Source organism: Aotus nancymaae, unplaced genomic scaffold, assembly GCF_030222135.1.
Source record: "Aotus nancymaae isolate 86718 unplaced genomic scaffold, 86718_ANA_hifiasm-v0.15.2.pri h1tg000049l, whole genome shotgun sequence".
Taxonomy (NCBI): domain Eukaryota; kingdom Metazoa; phylum Chordata; class Mammalia; order Primates; family Aotidae; genus Aotus; species Aotus nancymaae.
In genome coordinates, this window is record NW_026988463.1 from 22,967,889 (window position 1) to 22,985,520 (window position 17,632).

Below are 17,632 nucleotides of genomic sequence, written 5' to 3' on the forward strand. Positions count from 1 at the left end.
TTGTATCCTAGCTAAATGAAATTCCTTTTTCTGCTATTATGGACCAGTGCAATCTCAGAGCTAGAGAACCTTCTCACATTAATGATCTCAGTGACTGGACTTGTCTTACTCTCTCCATGCTCCTATAGGTAATTTTCAGAGCAGAGATTTATTTAAAACTACTGATGCATTCAGCAGCATACTAACCAGTGACCGTCATCATTCTTGCTCTTTCTCTTGATCATTCTTTTTTTTTTTTTCTTTTCTGGTTCTTCATTATTCCACCTCTTGAATGTTGATATTCTGCAGTGTTTAATCCTCAGTATTGTTCTATCTTTTTTTGTATAGATCCAGTCACTTTGAGTATGCTTGACAATTCCTGGATTTTCATTCAACCAGCAGTTCTTGAGCATTTGCTGTGCTTGGTTCAGGAAATGCTAGTGATAAAGTGAAGAAGAAATAAGAAACCAGCACTTAGAAAGTACATTGACTGCATTGTAAGGGGCTTTTTAAGAGTTTTATCAGAATAGAGGAGGGCAATCTCATTGTCATAACATGCTTCTAAGATATGTCCAATCTGGGGGTGGGGAAAATCAGTTGTTTCCTAGGCAAAATGAACAAAAAGATTTGCAAGAAAGATATCAGGGCATTTTGGGCGAATGAAATAGTGTGAAAGAGCCTGATACCTTTTGGGGAATTGCAAGTATTTGGTGTGATGGAAGAGAATGCAATGAGTGTGGACATAGCAGGATGTGAATCTGGAAAAAGGTAGAGAGGGGCTGTGCCAAGGAGTTTAGAAAGGAGTTCTGAAAGTGGTTTTATGATACCGATAACTTGGGGCAGGTAGATGACAGATCTGGGGAGGCATGAAAGTGGGTGGGGCAGGGATCAAGACTTGAGCCAGGCAGGCAGGAGGTTTTTGTAAGAGTAAAGTGTTGAGAGCCTAAAGCACAGGAGCAGCATTGGAGACACAGGATGGATTTGAATTTTATCAAGGAGGTAATTTGTTGGGCCTGTTGACTGACTAGATATAGAGGGGTAGGGAGAAATTGAGGAAGAAATGCCTGCTTGAGTAACTACATAGTTAGTAAAGCCATTACCTAAAATGAACAGTTTCTCTCCCGTCACTCTGGCAGTCATGACTTATTCCTGCCTTTACTTCCCTTCTTCTGTCTGCTGCTTAAACTCATTCTTTAGATTTTGTCATTTCTTTTTCTACAACTCTCTTCCCACCTGTATGTTGAATCTTAAATCCATATTTTTAATCCAGACTTTTTTGAACTCCAGAACCATATATTCAGTTGGATCCCATGTGTGCATATCCTGTAGTAGTGCTTCTCAAAGTTTATCTGAGGACAGGATTCCTAGGAGGCTCCCTGAAACTCTTTCATTATATCCATAAGGTGAAATCTATTTTCATAATAACGGGAAGACTTTATTTGCCTGTTTCACTTTTATTTTCTTATGAGTATATAGTGGAGTTTTCCAGAGGTGACACAATGTGGGATATCACCACAAATTGGACGCAGGCGCATATGTGAGAATCCACCTGCCTTCTGTTAAGCCAGATGTTAAACTTGCAAAAATGTAAAACAGTGCCATGCTTCTCACTAATTTTGTTTTGAAAAATACAGTAATTTTAAAAAATGTATCTATGTTCATATGTAATGAATTTAACTCACTTCAAATATTTATTTAAACTTTTATTATGGCAAATACATGTATAACACACAAATGAAACCATTTGGAGTTTTCAGTGTTTCAGAGTATAAAGGACTCTTGAGACCAAAACATTTGAGATGTGAGTCAGTGGAGGCAGAGTGGTACCAGTACCTTGCCCATGGTCATATAGCTAGTAAGTTGCAGAGCTGAGATTTGAATCCAGCCGGCCTTTTGAACCTATACTTCCTGTCCTGGTTTAGGTAACATTAATATTACATGTTTCTTGAGGAGGATACACACCCATCCACACACACCCCCTTTAAAGTTAGCTGGTTGCTTTTTATTTTATTTTATTCATTCATTGGTTCATTCAGGAGTTGGGGCCATACCATGTTGCCCAGGCCTGACTTGAACTTTTTGGCTCAAGCAATTCTCTTGCCACAGGACTACAAGCATGTGCTACTATGCCTGGCATTTTTTTTTTTTTTTTAATGCCTGGTGTGTTTTGGAGGGATAAATCTTGGGAGACCCTTTCAGAGTTTCTGCTGTTATACTGTAGGACCTTCTACTTCCTTGTGAGCCTATTTTGGTAAATTGTGTTTAATAAAGCAGAGTCTGGAAAACTACAGCTTGCAAGTGAAATCTGGCCCACTGCCTGGTTTTGCATAGCAGTGTTATGGAATATAGTCACATCGATTCGTTTGCATTTACCTGTTGTCTGTGGCTGCTCTGGTGCTACAATGGCAGAGTTGAGTAGTTGTCACAGACTCTGAGTCTGCAAAGCCAAAAATATTTACTCTCTCATTTTTACAGAAAGAACTTGCCAATCCCTATTGTACAACATAGTTCAATTTAGTTGGATTTTGTTTTACTGAGATAGATTACATAGTATTTTCTTGTCTTTTTGGTAATCTCCACATTCAAATTTTTTATTCTCAGTGCTATTTATATCTCTTGTTTTTATTCCCATTGTTTGGGATGACTAAAGTTTAGTCTGACTTATTGGTAACAGTGTTATGTTGGTGTTCCATCTTTTACTGTGCTCTGCAACAATTTAAATGTCATTAGATTTAGAAATACATGTTTCTTTTTCTTTTTTTGAAACAAGGGCTTGCTGTTGCCCAGGCTGGAGTGCAGTGGTATGATCTTGTCTCACTGCAGCCTCCGCCTCCCAGGTTCAAGCAGTTCTCCTGCCTGAGCTTTCCGAGTAGCTGCCAACACAGTCACACACCACCATGCCTGGCTAATTCTTTTATTTTTAGTAGAGATGGGGTTTTACCATGTTAGCCAGGATGGTCTCCAACTCCTGACCTCAGGTGATACACCTGCCTCGGCCTCCCAAAGTGCTGCGATTACAGGTGTGAGCCACTATACCTAGCCTAAGATACATGTTTCTTAAAAGTACACTATTGGCCGGGCACAGGCTCACGTCTGTATTCCCAGCACTTTGTGAGACCAAGGCAGGTGGATCACAAGGTCAGGAGATGGAGACCAAGCTGGCCAACATGGCAAAAGCCCATCTCTACTAAAAGTACAAAAATTAACCAGGCATGGTGACGGGCATCTGTAATCCCAGCTACTAGGGAGGCTGAGACAGGAGAATCGCTTGAAACTGGGAGGTGGAGGTTGCAGTGAGCCAAGGTCATGCCACTGCACTCTAGCCTGGGCAATAAGAGCAATACTCCATCTGAAAAAAAAAAAAAAAGGTATTTTTTTACAGGGCGCGGTGGCGCACACCTGAAGTCCCAGCACTTTGGGAGGCCGAGGTGGGTAGATCACCTGAGGTCAGGAGTTTGAGACCAGCCTGACTAACATGGTTAAACCTCATCTTTACTAAATACAAAAAATTAGCTGGAGTTGGTGGCACATGGCTGTAATCCTAGCTACTTGGAAGGCTAAGGCTGGAGAATCGCTTCAACCCGGGAGGTGGAGGTTGCAGTGAGCCAAGATTATGCCACTGCACCCTGGTGCACACCTGTAATCCCAGCTACTCCTCAGGCTGAGGCAAAAGAATCACTTGAACTGGGGAAGTAGAGGTTGCAGTGAGCCAAGATAGCACCAGTGTTCTCCAGCCTGGGTGACAGAGCAAGACTCTGTCTCCAAAAACAGGTATACACTAGTGAAAAAGAAAAAAGTATGGTAGTATTAATCAGGGAAACTATCTGAGCCTGATGGACACTTTCATAAATTTCTCTTATTTCTTCTATGTAAACTAGTTAATTTATTTAGATTTCCTGCCTCTTCCATGGTCAGTGTTAAATTACTCCCTTCTCCAGCTTTTCAAACTATTTATAGACTCGAACATAAAGAAATATATTAATTTCAGACGGTTTTTTTTCCCGTTTTCATTTAAAAAAATGTTCACTTTTTTTTTTCATAGAAGCATGCCTTGGATTTATTGATTACTTTTAAAGTCATTGATCTCTTTTATATTTACTAATTTCATCTTTCTAGTTCCTTTGCTTTAGCGTGTGTGGGTTTTTTCCCCCTTCTTGAGCTGGATGCATTATGTTCTTGTTTATTGGAAATAAGGCTATGAATTATTTTTTGAGCACCTTCTTTAGCTGGATCTTATACTGTATTGTATGCAGTGTTTTCACTGTTGTTTTATTGGTAACCCTGTAGTTTTGGTGTTTATTTCTTCTTCATCTTGAAATTTCCTTTATTCTTTTTTTTTTTTCTGTTTTTAGCTGCAAAGTTTGTGTTATGCAATTGAAATTTATGTAAGGCAGATTTTTATTTGCTAGTTTTGTCATTTTAGTGACATTGCATTGTAATCCAGAAATATACACTGTATTATTTCCAGTCTTTGCAATTTTATTTATGTTTTCTTTACTGCTGTATGGCATATATATACGTGTGTGTGTGTGCGCGTGCATGTACATGCATGCATGCTTGTTACCTTCTTATGATTGTTTGATGGGTACTTGTCAAAAAGACGTTATCTGTTTTCAAGGTACATGGTTTTGCTTTTTTCCGGTTTTCTCTGTCTCCATTTATTTTACATGTTTTGATATTATGAGGCTTGACACATGAAAGTGCTTAATTGCTCGTGTCTGTTTAGTTGTTTCTTTTATGAATATGAAATTTCTCTTATCCTTTATAATGCTTTTCTCTTTGAATTTTATTTTATCTGATATCAATATTTTTCATTTTCTTAGCATTTCTTGTTTGTATATCTTCCTCTCTACTGTTTTTGTTTTTTTTTTTCAATTTTGCTGCATTGTTTTATTTTAGGATTGCATTTTACAAGGTATATTCTTTAAGTTTGTTTTTCCTTTCTTTAAGAGGCTTTATCTTTTAACAAGTGAACTTACCACATTCACATTATTGTAATACAGATATTTTGGGGCTTCTATTTAGCATCCTAGTTTGTGTTAACCAGAACTTTGAAATTTTTTTAAATTCCATTTTCCATGTCTGCTGAATGAATAGATGAAGTTTTCTAATTTTCATTTTTCTCCCCTTCCAATGGTTTGGGTGATTATGAACATAATTAACTTAAAAGTTTAACTATACTTATGCCATAGCCAGAATTGTTCAGTATTATTATCTGTTATCTGGCAACCCCCACCTATGTTCACTGTTTGCTCCTTCTTTACTCATTGCTTCGATGTCTTATTTTATATCTGAGATTGTACTTCAGATTAGCTTCATTTAATAATCAGTAGTTACATTATCTTGATGTCTTTACTGGTTTTAATGAAGTTTTTTGGTCCCAGAAATGAATACCTATCTCAGCTTTGTTTTCCATGTGGTACTTTACTAATGGGAAGTACAGAAGTTACTTGAGTTTTAGGTAGGGGTGAGGTTGCGAGGTGAAAAATACTGATGTTGCTTCTGAACTTCTGGTCACTTTTCATTTAGTGTTAGGGTTCTTATACATGCCTTCATGTAGATAATTCACAGTGTTTGTATCTAGGTTATCTTCTGGTTCACTGATATAAAAGCATCTTCCTGCTCCTTTCTCACACACCCTGTTTGGGCATAAAATAGTTGTCACAATGTTTTTTTTTAATGTTAAGATTTTTAAAGTAATGAAGTGACAACAAGCCTGTATTACAGCAGCAGGTAAATACTGCTTAAGTTGATGCTCAATTGCCAAATGCCACACTGAGTCCAGTGCTAAGCATGCAAAAGCTGAGTAAGCATTTGTATGTTCCTTATAATGTCATAGTTACATATACAGTTGTCCCTTGGTATCTGTGAAGGATTGGTTCCAGGACCCCCAATGGATACCAAAATTCATGGATGTTCAAGTCCCTTATATAAAAAGGTGTAGTATTTGCATATAACCTACACACATTCTCCTGTATGCGTTGAATCATCTCTAGATTACATACAATACCAAATGTAATGTAAATACTATGTAAATAGTTGCATTGGTTTTTATTTTTTATTTTATTTTTTTGGTTTATTTGCTTAGTATTTTTGGTCCATGGTTGGTTGAATCTGTGGGTGGGGCACACATGGATTTGGAGGGCTGCCTATATTTTATCTTCCTTTGGTTTCAGAGGTACTTTAGAATATTCTAGTGCCATATTGTCCTCATGAAGTGTTTTTGATAGCCAATATTTGCTTATTACCACGTGAGGCACATCAAGGAATGTATGTTATCGCTACATATTAGAAGTATTATATTGTCTGGGAGACAAACTTTTCACACATAATTAGGCCTAGAAAGCACTTTGCCCCAATTATCAGTAAGAGACTGGTTAGTGAGCGTCAAGAATGGAAAGGATTACAAACAGTAGATGGAACGTTTGTAATTTTTCACTGTAATTCTTCCTGAACTACAATTCATTTGTATTACTTTAGAAAAATTGAAGTCACATTGAAAAAAAATAAGAGGCCAAGATCATATATTATATTAAAAAGTATAAATGACACAGACTAGATTTACCAGATGTTCACAGAAGGAAGAAAATGGGGAGACCAGTTTGGTAGGTGAAGGCAGGCTAGAGCTGAGTGTGTGGAAGAGGAAGTTGGTGGCTGTTGTAAACTCAGGTGACCAAGGCTTTAATCACAGCGTCATACATATTATAGGCATTTGATAAAGATTTCTTTTGGACACGTTAATAACTTATGTTTACTGAGTGGTTACAACACACTGGGCACTTGACCAAGACTGTTTCTACTTTATAGAGGAGAACGACACAGAGATAACCCAGGTGGTAAGTGGTGGGCTGTTTTAATTCTGGGATGGGAGCTGTGACCCCTTAAATGGAGACTTTTCTCTGAGTGTCCTCACCAGTAACATGGGTGTGTTTCACTTCACTTATCTGACAGTGGTATCTGTGAGGATGTATTTAAAAATTTCACAGAAACATTCAACTGCTACAAAAGTATAAGGTGGTATTCTGTCTGTCATTAATGAATAGTCAACTGTTTATATAGCCTTATGTTCTGTGTTTTATAAACATGAAGACATTTAACCTTAGGATAGCTCTACGAGGTGTAAGTACTATCTCCATTTTACTGAGAAAACAGCTGGCTCAGTTAGGTTTATACAACTTGCCCAAAGAGACAAAGTTTGTAAAGGCAGGGCTGGGGTTGAAACCTGGCACCAAAAGCTCATACACCATGCCATCTCTGTACTTTTCCAACTGGGTTTACTTACACTGGCTTAAGGAATTTCCATCAGTTTTCTTTCTTTCTTAACCCTTCTTTTATGAGTCAAAAAGTTCCCTTTTTGCAGTTTCTGATTTATTTTTCAGATTTAAAATAGAGCATCCAGATTATTTCTCTCATTTTGATTCATCTTACAGATTTATTATCTTTGTCTTTCCTTCTGTATTCTGAGTTTGTCTTATATGATTCAGATTTTACATTTTTAATAAATACAGACATTGTTAACTTTGCCTTTTTGTAAGAAAACCAGCAGGTTGTTTTCTATTCTTGTGTTGTTGTTCTTGTGTTATCTTCCAAACATGAAAAATAGACACCAAACACATTAACAATGAGGCAGAATAAGAACACTTGCCAGGGAATTGAGGATTCTGTTAGGACTACTGAAAATTGATTGGTCACATTTGTTCTTTGAGTTGTTGTGAGTTCCCTGGTTTTGTAATGATCTGATGATGCCTTTGACCAGAGTGTAATGTGGGAAGAGATGGTAAACATGAGTTATCATCTTGGCCAAAGGTCCCCGGGCCGTTATTGGATAGGTGGTTAGCAGAAGTGAAATTTTACTCTTGGCAGTGATATCTCCTAACAAAATTTGAGCCTGTAAATAAGGATATCCCTGCTCACAGACAGCTTCTGTTTTTTTAGGATTTTTTTTTTAGTGCCTTTGAATTTAGATGGCTTACTTTGGAGGTACACTTTACTGGCTAATCTTTTCCACCCCTTTTCTTTTGTTGGGATTAGTGCCAGAACAGATAAAGCCCAGTGTAAGCCAGCCTCAGCCTGCCAACTCTAATAACGGCACTTCCACAGCAACCAGCACTAATAATAATGCCAAGCGAGCTACAGCCAACAATCAGCAGCCACAGCAGCAGCAGCAGCAGCAGCAACAGCAGCAGCCGCAGCCGCAGCAGCCACAGCCGCAGCAGCCACAGCAGCAGCCACAGGCCTTGCCTCGGTATCCTCGTGAAGTACCTCCACGATTTCGCCACCAGGAACACAAACAGCTTCTAAAGAGGGGTCAGCATTTTCCTGTCATAGCAGCAAACCTGGGATCTGCTGTTAAAGTGTTAAACAGCCAGTCAGAAAGCAGTGCTTTAACAAATCAACAACCACAAAATAACGGAGAGGTGCAGAACAGCAAAAACCAGTCAGGTGAGAGAAGGCATTTCTTACGAGACTCACGCCTTGTCATCATTAGCTGTATAGCAAGTTGATAAATTCGTAGCTTTTTGGTGATGTATTGTATTCTTCAGTATCTGGACTTTAATATAAGAGTTCTTTACAGAGAGTTATGAATGGGGAATCTTAAATGATTATTTTAATCGATTACTTATTTTCCCTTCAGGTTCTCCCCATTTTAATAAGTAAAGCTTATAGCTGTTGACTGTAAGACTGTAGCTAAAATTGAGTACCCCTTCCCCTCAAGCCATGTGCTGAGGAGTTATACATATTAATTGCATTTAATCTTCAACAACCTTATGAGATGGAGTTCTTACCTCCACTTTCAGTAGAGGAGGCAGCTGACACACCAAGAAATTAAATAACTTGCTCAAGATCATTTAGTTATCACATGCCATAAAAAGACGGCACTCATAGAAATGATATTCAAACAGAGGAAATACATTCAGTTATTTGCCTTAGAGTGGCTTCTCTGAGCTTGGTAATGATTGTAAGACAGAAAATAAATCTAATATGTGATTACAAGTTTTCTCAAAGCCCAGTTTGTTTCAACATGTTCTGGAAATTTTCGATGGTCTGGTAGTCTGTCTGTTTATTCGTTTATTCAACTATTTTAAAGGTTTATCACAACTCAGATAGAGAATTAGGTGCTAAGGTTGATTGGGAATCAAGGTGCCCATACAGGAACACACTTCTAGAGGCAGTATAGCATACTTAAAAGAAGGAAGTCTCTAGAGTCAGATGGACTGGGGCCTTACATTACGACATCCCCATATCCCAGTGTGTGTATGACCTTGGGCAGGTTACTTAATTGCTTCATGTGCCCAAGCAGCCTTTCCTAACTGTCCCAGGTAGTTACTCACTTTCTACACATTTGCTCTCTTTTATATACCAAGAACTACTCTGTACATTGTAATATATTATGGTATTTCATAGTGAATAAGTAGCAGATCCTGGACTCACATCAAGATCTGTCTGACTCCAAAGCTATACTCGTAGCCACCATGCTGTGCTTTGGCAACAAACTGGATGTGATAGGTAAGGAGGAAGAGGACACAAATGTGAGTTTTCTAGCATAGGCACTTAGAGCAGCACATTGCTATTGGAAAGGATACAAATGTAAGTTATCATCCTGAGTTATTATTTACTCCCTAATTTCCCAGCACCTTGTTACCTGTGTGAGCTTGGCCGCATAACACATCTGACCTTCTTTGTTAATCTGTAAAGTGTATACAGCAGTACCCAACCCTATAAGGTTGCTGTGGGAACTTAGTTATATGACATGTTATTTATCTAGGTGCTGAATAAATTATCTTCCTTATAACTCTTATAGAAGGACCTGTACTTTTCAAGAAGAGTTTGGTTTAGACATATTAGATCTAATGCCAAGTAGTAGGCACTTAGTAATTTGAAGTTCATCTGGGAGGTCAGGTTGGAAGCAAATGTATTGGTCATCAGCATAATGAAAATTGCAGTTGAAAACTTTGGGAGAGGTTAGTTATACAACAAATGATGGAGTACCTGCTGTGAGCTAAGCGAAGTGGAATGGTACTGAACAAAACAGTGAAGTGGAATAGTATATTTAGAAAATATGTCAAACATGCCTTTTCACTTGGGGAAATGAAAGGAAGCTGTTTTTGAAATGGAAACAACAGGAGTGTAAGAATCTTGCTTCTCAAAAATAACTGTGAGTCAAAAATACCAAAGTGTTACAGGTGTACATTCAGATGAGAAGAAGGCCTCAGGTGTGGGCATAGGAAGAAGTCTTCAAAAAAGGCTGAGAAGGAAAAACATCCTGCCTATTTCTAAAAGAATTTTACCAGGGTGGACTGCATTGATGTGGAGGCTAAGATGGAAGTCAGGAGGGTGCAGCAATCTGACTGAAGCCTGGATTCAATCTCAAAAAACAACTAGAAAATGCAGATGATGAAGCCAAAGCATTCCAAAGAAGAGCCAGATTTGTACTTTTGTCTTTTAAAAAATTTATGAATCCCCACTCACCAGCATATTTTACATGTTTACATTAAAACATCTTTCTAGGTGTTACTAGGATTGGTAACAGAAGCATCAGCTTGCAAAATAGACCATTGGGAGTCAACGAAGGCTTTTTATGAGTTGGGTATATCTGGCTCCTACCAAGTTATTAATAGTAATAACAATATAGTGGCTAACCCTTATGGGGTGCTTACTGTGACCCATACACTGTACTAACTCATTTAATACTTCTTTTACAGAGTAATAGTATCATCTTCATTTTACAGATTAGGAAGTAGCCTAGAGGCTAAACCGCGTGCACAGTAGCCCAGAAACACGAACATTCTTTGTTGTAAACTACTTGTAGTTCAGAATTGGGGAACATACGTTAGCTTTGTTTGCTTTTTGTTTTTTTTATCTATTTGTATTTGGCTTTTTTACTTTCTAATTTTTTTTTTTTTAGAATCCTGTGCTTCTCAAACTAGACAACTCTGTAGACTAGCCCTGGGCTGCCAGTTTTTGGCTGTGCCTCAGACACTTATTGATGGTTTAAATTGAGACTTGAGATGTCTTTTTTGTAGTTGATCACTTAGAGCCTAAAGGGGTCAGATAACAGGTAACTTTTTAATATGGAGGACCCACAAACCATGTAATGAAGGATTTGGGGGGACCAATAGGCTCAGCAAGAGCAATATTGTTCTTACAGGCCACAGTGTTCTAGCCCATTTTTTATCATCTACCTGACATGATCCATACAGAGAAGTTAAGACTAAAACAGTGAACACTCGTATACCCTCCACCCAGATCTGGTGGTTGTTAACATTGTCCCACCTTGACTTCACACACATCTCTTTCTCTCTCTCATATATGCATACATGTGCACATTATTGTTGAACCACTTAAAAGTAAGTTGCAGACATTATGGCACATCACCTTTAATACTTCCACAGGTAATTATCCTAAGAATCAGCATAGTCTCCTGTGCAGCCACAATACCATTATCACTCCTAAGTAAAAGAACAACAACAGTGTCTTCTAATAGTTTGTGTTCACATTTTTGCTAGTTGTCCCAAGAATGTATTATTTGTTTGTTCACAGTATGATAGTGTTTATATAAAGTATAAAGCATATAGAACACTATATATTGCTTAGGGGTGAATTCAAATGTAGTAAGACACAAAGATTTCCGTGAGTGATTACCACTGGGATACCCACTGGGGATGGAAAAGAGATGTAATCAGAGAGAGAATACCTAGGAGTTTTTTCTGCCGTATTAGTAATGTATTTCTTAAAGTGTGAGTACATGTTTGTCTTTTATATTAGTCTTTTATGGCCTTTTCTGTGTTTGAAATATTTTTTTAAAGAAAAGGATATTTGAGACGTAATGGTGAATGACCAAGAATTGGGATGTTTTAACCAAAAATGTTAACAATAAAGTTTCTGGAGATGTTTAAAGGTTAATATGCTGTCCATCTCATCCACCTGTGCTCTTGCATTGGGCTTTTAGCATGGGGTATATCCTTGCTGTCTTGCAGCTTCTACTACTAGCTTGGAACCTACACCTTCCCCTTGGATGATAAACATACTCAAATCTCTATCCCTAAAAAAAATTTCTTTAAGTCTCTGTATCTTATTTTGGGAGGGGAGGGAGGAGACAGGATCTTACTTTGTCACCCAGGCTAGAGTACAGTGGCGTGAACATGGTTCACTGCAGCCTCAACCTCCCAGCTCAAGTGATCTTCCCACCTCAGTCAGTCTCCCTAAGTAGCTGGGACTATAGGCGTTTGCCACTATACCTGGCTAATTTTTATGTTTTTTGCAGAGATGGGGTTTTGCCATGTTGCCCAAGCTGGTTGTGAACTCCTAAGCTCAAGCTGCCTTTCTGCCTTGGCCTCCCAAAGTGCTGGGATTACAGGCATGAGCCACTACGCCTGGCAAAATCCCCATACTCTTGAGGCTGTTACAGAATTTCTCTCTCCCTGCTTTCAGGAATAGTCTGTACTTGCAGTCTTTAATGTATTACATCAGTCCCTCAAAATCTGGCTTCTGCTCACTTAACTAAAATAGCTCTATTGCTGAAATCGCCGATGTTCTGAATATCAAATGCAAACCTTTTTGTTCCCTCCCAAGGTTTTGTTTGAGATCTCCCCACATTTTAGGTCCTCTTCTGGATGTCTTCAGCTGATGTTGGGCCTTTCAAAACTCAGTATGTCCAAACTTGAACTCTTTGTGTTGCGCCCATACCACTTCCTCCTCCTGCATTCCTTTGCTCGAATAGTTGCTGCCCCCATTCATCCAGTTGCTCATCTAGAAACCTTAAAATCATGCTTTACTCTTCCGTCTCCTGTATGTCTCACAGGCCAGTGGGTTACTATACCCTGCTGATTTTAACTCTAAAATACTTCCCAGTTTTCTGTCTTCCCTTGCTACTGCCACCAGTTTCCCTGGTTGTGAGGTGTCCAGCATCTGATCTAGAGCAACATCCCCAGAATGTCTTTTATATCCATTTCCCTACCACCTTCACCCCATCTCTCAAACCAGAAGCCAGTCATGATTCATGCATTGCATTTGGTTGTGATATTGCATTTGTCTTCTTTATTCTGGAGCAGAGATTTGGGCCTATTTTAGTCCAGCTTTATTGGGAGATACCCACACCCATTCATTTACATATTGTCTGTGGGCTGCTTTCAAGCTACAATGGCAGAATTAAATGGTTTTCACAGACCATCTGTCTCGCAAAGCCGGAAATGTTTAACTGGACCTGTATAGAAAAGGTTTGCCAACCCCTGAACCAAAGGCAAGAATAACCAGAAGAGACATTTTGAATTTTGTACTTAAGAGCGATTTGAAATTGTGCATCTAAGGTTCTCTCATATTCCCAGTGGTACCATCTCTTTGATATTCCTTAGAAACATTGTAAACATAAATATTATTTACTTTTGAACCTCTTCCCTTTCTGGCAAGATTGAAAGTCTTTAAGGCAGAAAACAAATATTTAACTGTTTTGTTTGCTAGATGCTATATATTTAGAAGGAAAATATTTGAATGTCCATGGATCTAAATTCTTCCTGAGTAAATGAATGGGAATGGTGGGGTTTGTTTTTTGTTTTTGGTTTTGTTTTGTTTTTTGAGACAGAGTCTTGCTCTGTCACCCAGGCTGGAGTGCAGTGGCACGATCTTAGCTCACTGCAACCTCCACCTCCCGGGTTCAAGCAATTCTCGTGCCTCAGCCTTCCAAGTAGTTGGGATTACAAGCGCCCATCACCATGCCTGGCTAATTCTTATATTTTTAGTAGAGACGGGGTTTCACCATGTTGGCAGCTGGTGTCGGAACTCCTCACCTCAGGTGATCTGCCCACCTCCACCTCCCAAAGTGCTGGGATTACAGGCATGAGCCACCGTGCCTGGCCATTACTGTTTCTTTATGTCACTTGGATTGTCACCAGTCTTTGTTCAGCCCCCACATAACCTCTTTGATCTTTTTTGAATAGATGTTCTGTTATGTACATTTTCTTTTTTGTTATAATAATGTCTGCTCTCATACCCTGCAACACATTTTGCTCCTGTTGTTGTTGTTGTTGTTGTTGTTGTTGTTGTTGTTTTGAGATGGAATATCTCTCTTATCCCCCAGGCTGGTGTGCAGCGGTGCCATCTCGGCTCACTGCAAGCTCCGTCTCCCGCGTTCAAGCAGTTCTTCTGCCTCAGCCTCCTAAGTAGCTGGAATTACAGGCACCCACCACCATACCCAGCTAATATTTGTATTTTTAGTAGAGACAGGGTTTCACCCTGTTGGCCATGCTGGTCCTGAACTCTTGACCTCAGTTTATCCACCTGCCTCGACCTCCCAAAGTGCTGAGATTACAGGAGTGAGCCACTGTGCCCGGCCAACACCTTTTATTTATTTTTATTTGTTTATTCATTTTTGAGACAGGGTCTTGCTCTGTTGCCCAGGCTGAATGCAGTGGCGCAATCACAGCTCACTACAGCCTCAACCTCCCAGGCTCAAGCAGTCCTTCTGCCTCAGACTCAAGTGGTCCTTCTGCCTCAGCCTCTCGAGAAGCTGGGACCCCAGGTGTATGCCACCACGCCCAGCTGATTTTTTTATTTTTTGTAGAGATGGGTTGTTGCTAGGTTGCCCAGGATGATCTCATTCCTGGACCCAAGCAGTACTCCCGCCTCAGCCTCCCAAAGTGCTAGGATTACAGGCATGAGCTAGAATGCCAAACCACATTTTTTTTTCTCAACTACAACCTTCTTTATAACCCAAAATGCCTTGTAACTCACCCTTGGTAAACCAATTTTTTTTTTGAAAGTTTTTAGTTTATTAGGCTTCTCGTGAAAAATCCACAATGGCACAGATAACATCATTTACCCCTTCGGCTGTGATCCAATCTCCAGCTCACTTTTTGCCAGCGCCAACATTGGCCTTTGTAGTCCCCCTGACTTCCTTCATTCTGTTCTTGGGTTCCTTTCGTTGCTTTCTTGAGGTCTTTTTCTTCTCATGCACGCCATGTCTTGCAAGTCTATGTTTGGGTTCATTTTTCTTTGCATAATCCAGGGAATCATAAATCATGCCAAAGCCAGTTGTCTTGCCACCACCAAAATGAGTTCTCAGTCCAAATACGAAGATGACATCCGGTGTGGTCTTGTACATTTTGGCTAGTCTTTCCCGAATTTCTGTCTTAGGCACTGTTGCCTTCCTGGGGTGAAGGACATCAATGACCATTTGTTTCCTGTGAAGTAGTCGGTTGGTCAGGAACTTTCTAGTGCGGATAGTTACTGTGTCCTTCATGATGGCGGCCTATCCTCAGATAGCCAGGGATGAAGAAAGCTGGTAACCCAGTTTTTTAAATAATCTTTAATTTAGGTTTGGATCAAGTGATTCCAGATTAGAAATGGAATTTTAGCTAATAATATTTTAAAAGACAAACTTAACCACCAAACCGGGTCATAACCAGAATCTGAGAACATTTTTCATTAATGTGAAAGGTGATAGAACTCATTTGTAGAATATATTCAGGCATTTGCTTTTTTGCTTTGCTTTAGATTTATTCTAATATTAACAAGTGAAATCTGCCACTTACAGCTTCTTTTATGTATAAAAAAAATCCCTGATAGCTTCGTGGTTTCATCTTTGACTTTTAATATTTTAATCATTTGGGATTATTTGTTATATATTATCTCATTTAAAAAAGTTTTCAAGTACTGAATATTCCCTACTGATTTAAAAAGCTAATCTATGAAATAGGATCTTTGATACATACTTGGATCTGTTTGGGGGTTACTGTTTCTGTTCAATCAGAGTGCTTATACACTCTGGCAGTACATTGCTGTTCAACTATTTCCTGATATTGCTGATTCCCTTCTTCACAACCTCTTCTTTATGAGATTTTTTTAGAGGGTTACTCCCCCATTTGCTTTAAAGAATTTTTAAATCACTTGTAATCATTTTATAGACTGTTGTTAACAATTTCTTATAATTGAATTAAACATAGAGCATTGTGACATTTTCATATCCAGGAACAAGGTTTTTACCTGCAGGTGTCTTCTATGGCCTGCAATAAAATATCATACAGTTATTTAAGTATTTTTGCTAGCTTTATCCCAAATTATTTTATGGCTCTTAATGATTAAGATCTTTTCCTATCAACATTTTCTCCTGGATTATTTCTGGCATATAGAAAGGAAATTGTTTTTTCATGTTGATCTTTTTTGCCTCTATTCTGTTATCTTTACCTCTCTTTTTTGGGGTCATATTTAATCAGTTAGCACTTCTAACACTGGGCTGAATCGTAGTATTGATGACAAATATTTTTATCTTTTTCTTGTCATTATGGGAATGCTTCTGGTGTTTCACTCTTAAATTCTGGATCCGTTTCTTTATTTTCCATTTAGGTAGTTTTAGATGCCCAATCTTGTTTTCTTACTCCTGCCTTAATGAAAGTCCCCTCCTCTCCCACACACACATGCAAATAGTGACAGTAGAAATATATTTGCAGTAGTCCAGGAAAAGACAGTGACTGATGGCTGGACTGTCTTAGACTTGGAAAAAAGTTATATGGATTTTGGACTTAATGATGTTTTGGATTTGCTGTGCACAGGGAGGAATAAAAGACACATTTTAGGTTTTAGGAAACTTACTGAGATGAGGAAAACTTGTAAAGAAGCAGTTTTTATCCCCTTTGGGAGGAGAGGAATTTACACTCTGTTGGAGTGTAAATCCAGAATCTGAAGATTTTGCTTCAGATATCTAAGTGGAAATTTTAAGTAAGGAAGTTGTTATATGATTTCCCATTTTGTTCTTCATAAGGGAAACATGGTGGAATGAAAAACATGCTTTGGAGATAGGAGTAAAAGATGATAATTACTAGCTTGCATTTATCAATGATAATGATGGCCCTCATTTATTAAGCACCTAATATGGATCAGATGTAGTTCAAAGTACTTTTAATAATAATTTAATGCACATCACCGTTGTATGAGATTAGGACTGTTAACCGTTTCTACTTTAGAGATGAGGAAACTAGGCACAGAGATGGAGGATCTTGCCGTGGTCGCACAGCTAGTAAACGGTAGAGTCTCTCTTAAACCCAAGTGTTCTGGCTACCGAATCTGTGCTGTTTATCACTACATTAAATTGACCTTAAGAGGCACTTATCTGCAGCCAGCACTGAGCTTAATGCTTTACATGTAATGGTACAATTAACAAAAGAACCAAGTTAAGAGGTATTGTTTGTATTCCAGTCTTGCAATTTGCTTGTAGAGTCCAGACTTGAATCTTGGTGTCTCTAGAGCCCTATTTACATTCTTAGGTACCTTGCTTTGTTAAGGATTCTGATGAATCCTGCCTTTCTCATTTAGTTTTTCATAAATTAACCTGTGAACCTCAGTTTTGTCATCTGCAAGTGAAGGTAATACCTACACTCTAGTATGGCTCTCATGATTCAGTGATAAAAGTGCTCATAAAGTTGTCAGACATAGTACTGAATGCCAAACATTTGTTAATGGTGCTGGTGCAGGTGTTAGTCTGTTGATGTGCTTATAACCAGTGAGACTGACTTATTGTTACCCTATATTTCATGAGAAATTCTCCTCATTCTTTGGCAGCTTTAGGAATCATTAAAGAAATGATTCTTAAACAGGGGGTGGAAGTTAGAATCATCTATGGAACTTTAAAGTATATTATTTGGTGAATTTATATCATTTCCGG

The 17,632-nt window shown here is 38.6% G+C and overlaps 2 protein-coding genes across 11 annotated transcripts in view; one reads left to right on the forward strand and one right to left on the reverse strand.

The window, feature by feature from the left end:
• Positions 1–17,632, forward strand: part of TNRC6A (trinucleotide repeat containing adaptor 6A) — a 219,026-nt gene that overhangs the window by 162,174 nt on the left and 39,220 nt on the right. For 8 of the 10 annotated variants that reach the window (XM_021672322.2, XM_012464632.3, XM_064362582.1 and 5 more), the window contains one exon: positions 8,011–8,421. The exons of the other annotated variants lie outside the window; for them this stretch is intronic. In XM_021672322.2, coding sequence (XP_021527997.1) covers positions 8,011–8,421 — 411 coding nt within the window. The remainder of the gene's footprint in view (positions 1–8,010; positions 8,422–17,632) is intronic. 10 annotated transcript variants of the gene reach the window in all.
• On the reverse strand, positions 14,822–15,214 carry LOC105725545 (small ribosomal subunit protein eS24-like). The gene has a single exon (XM_064362587.1). The coding sequence runs from the start codon at positions 15,212–15,214 to the stop codon at positions 14,822–14,824; it is 393 nt and encodes a 130-aa protein (XP_064218657.1).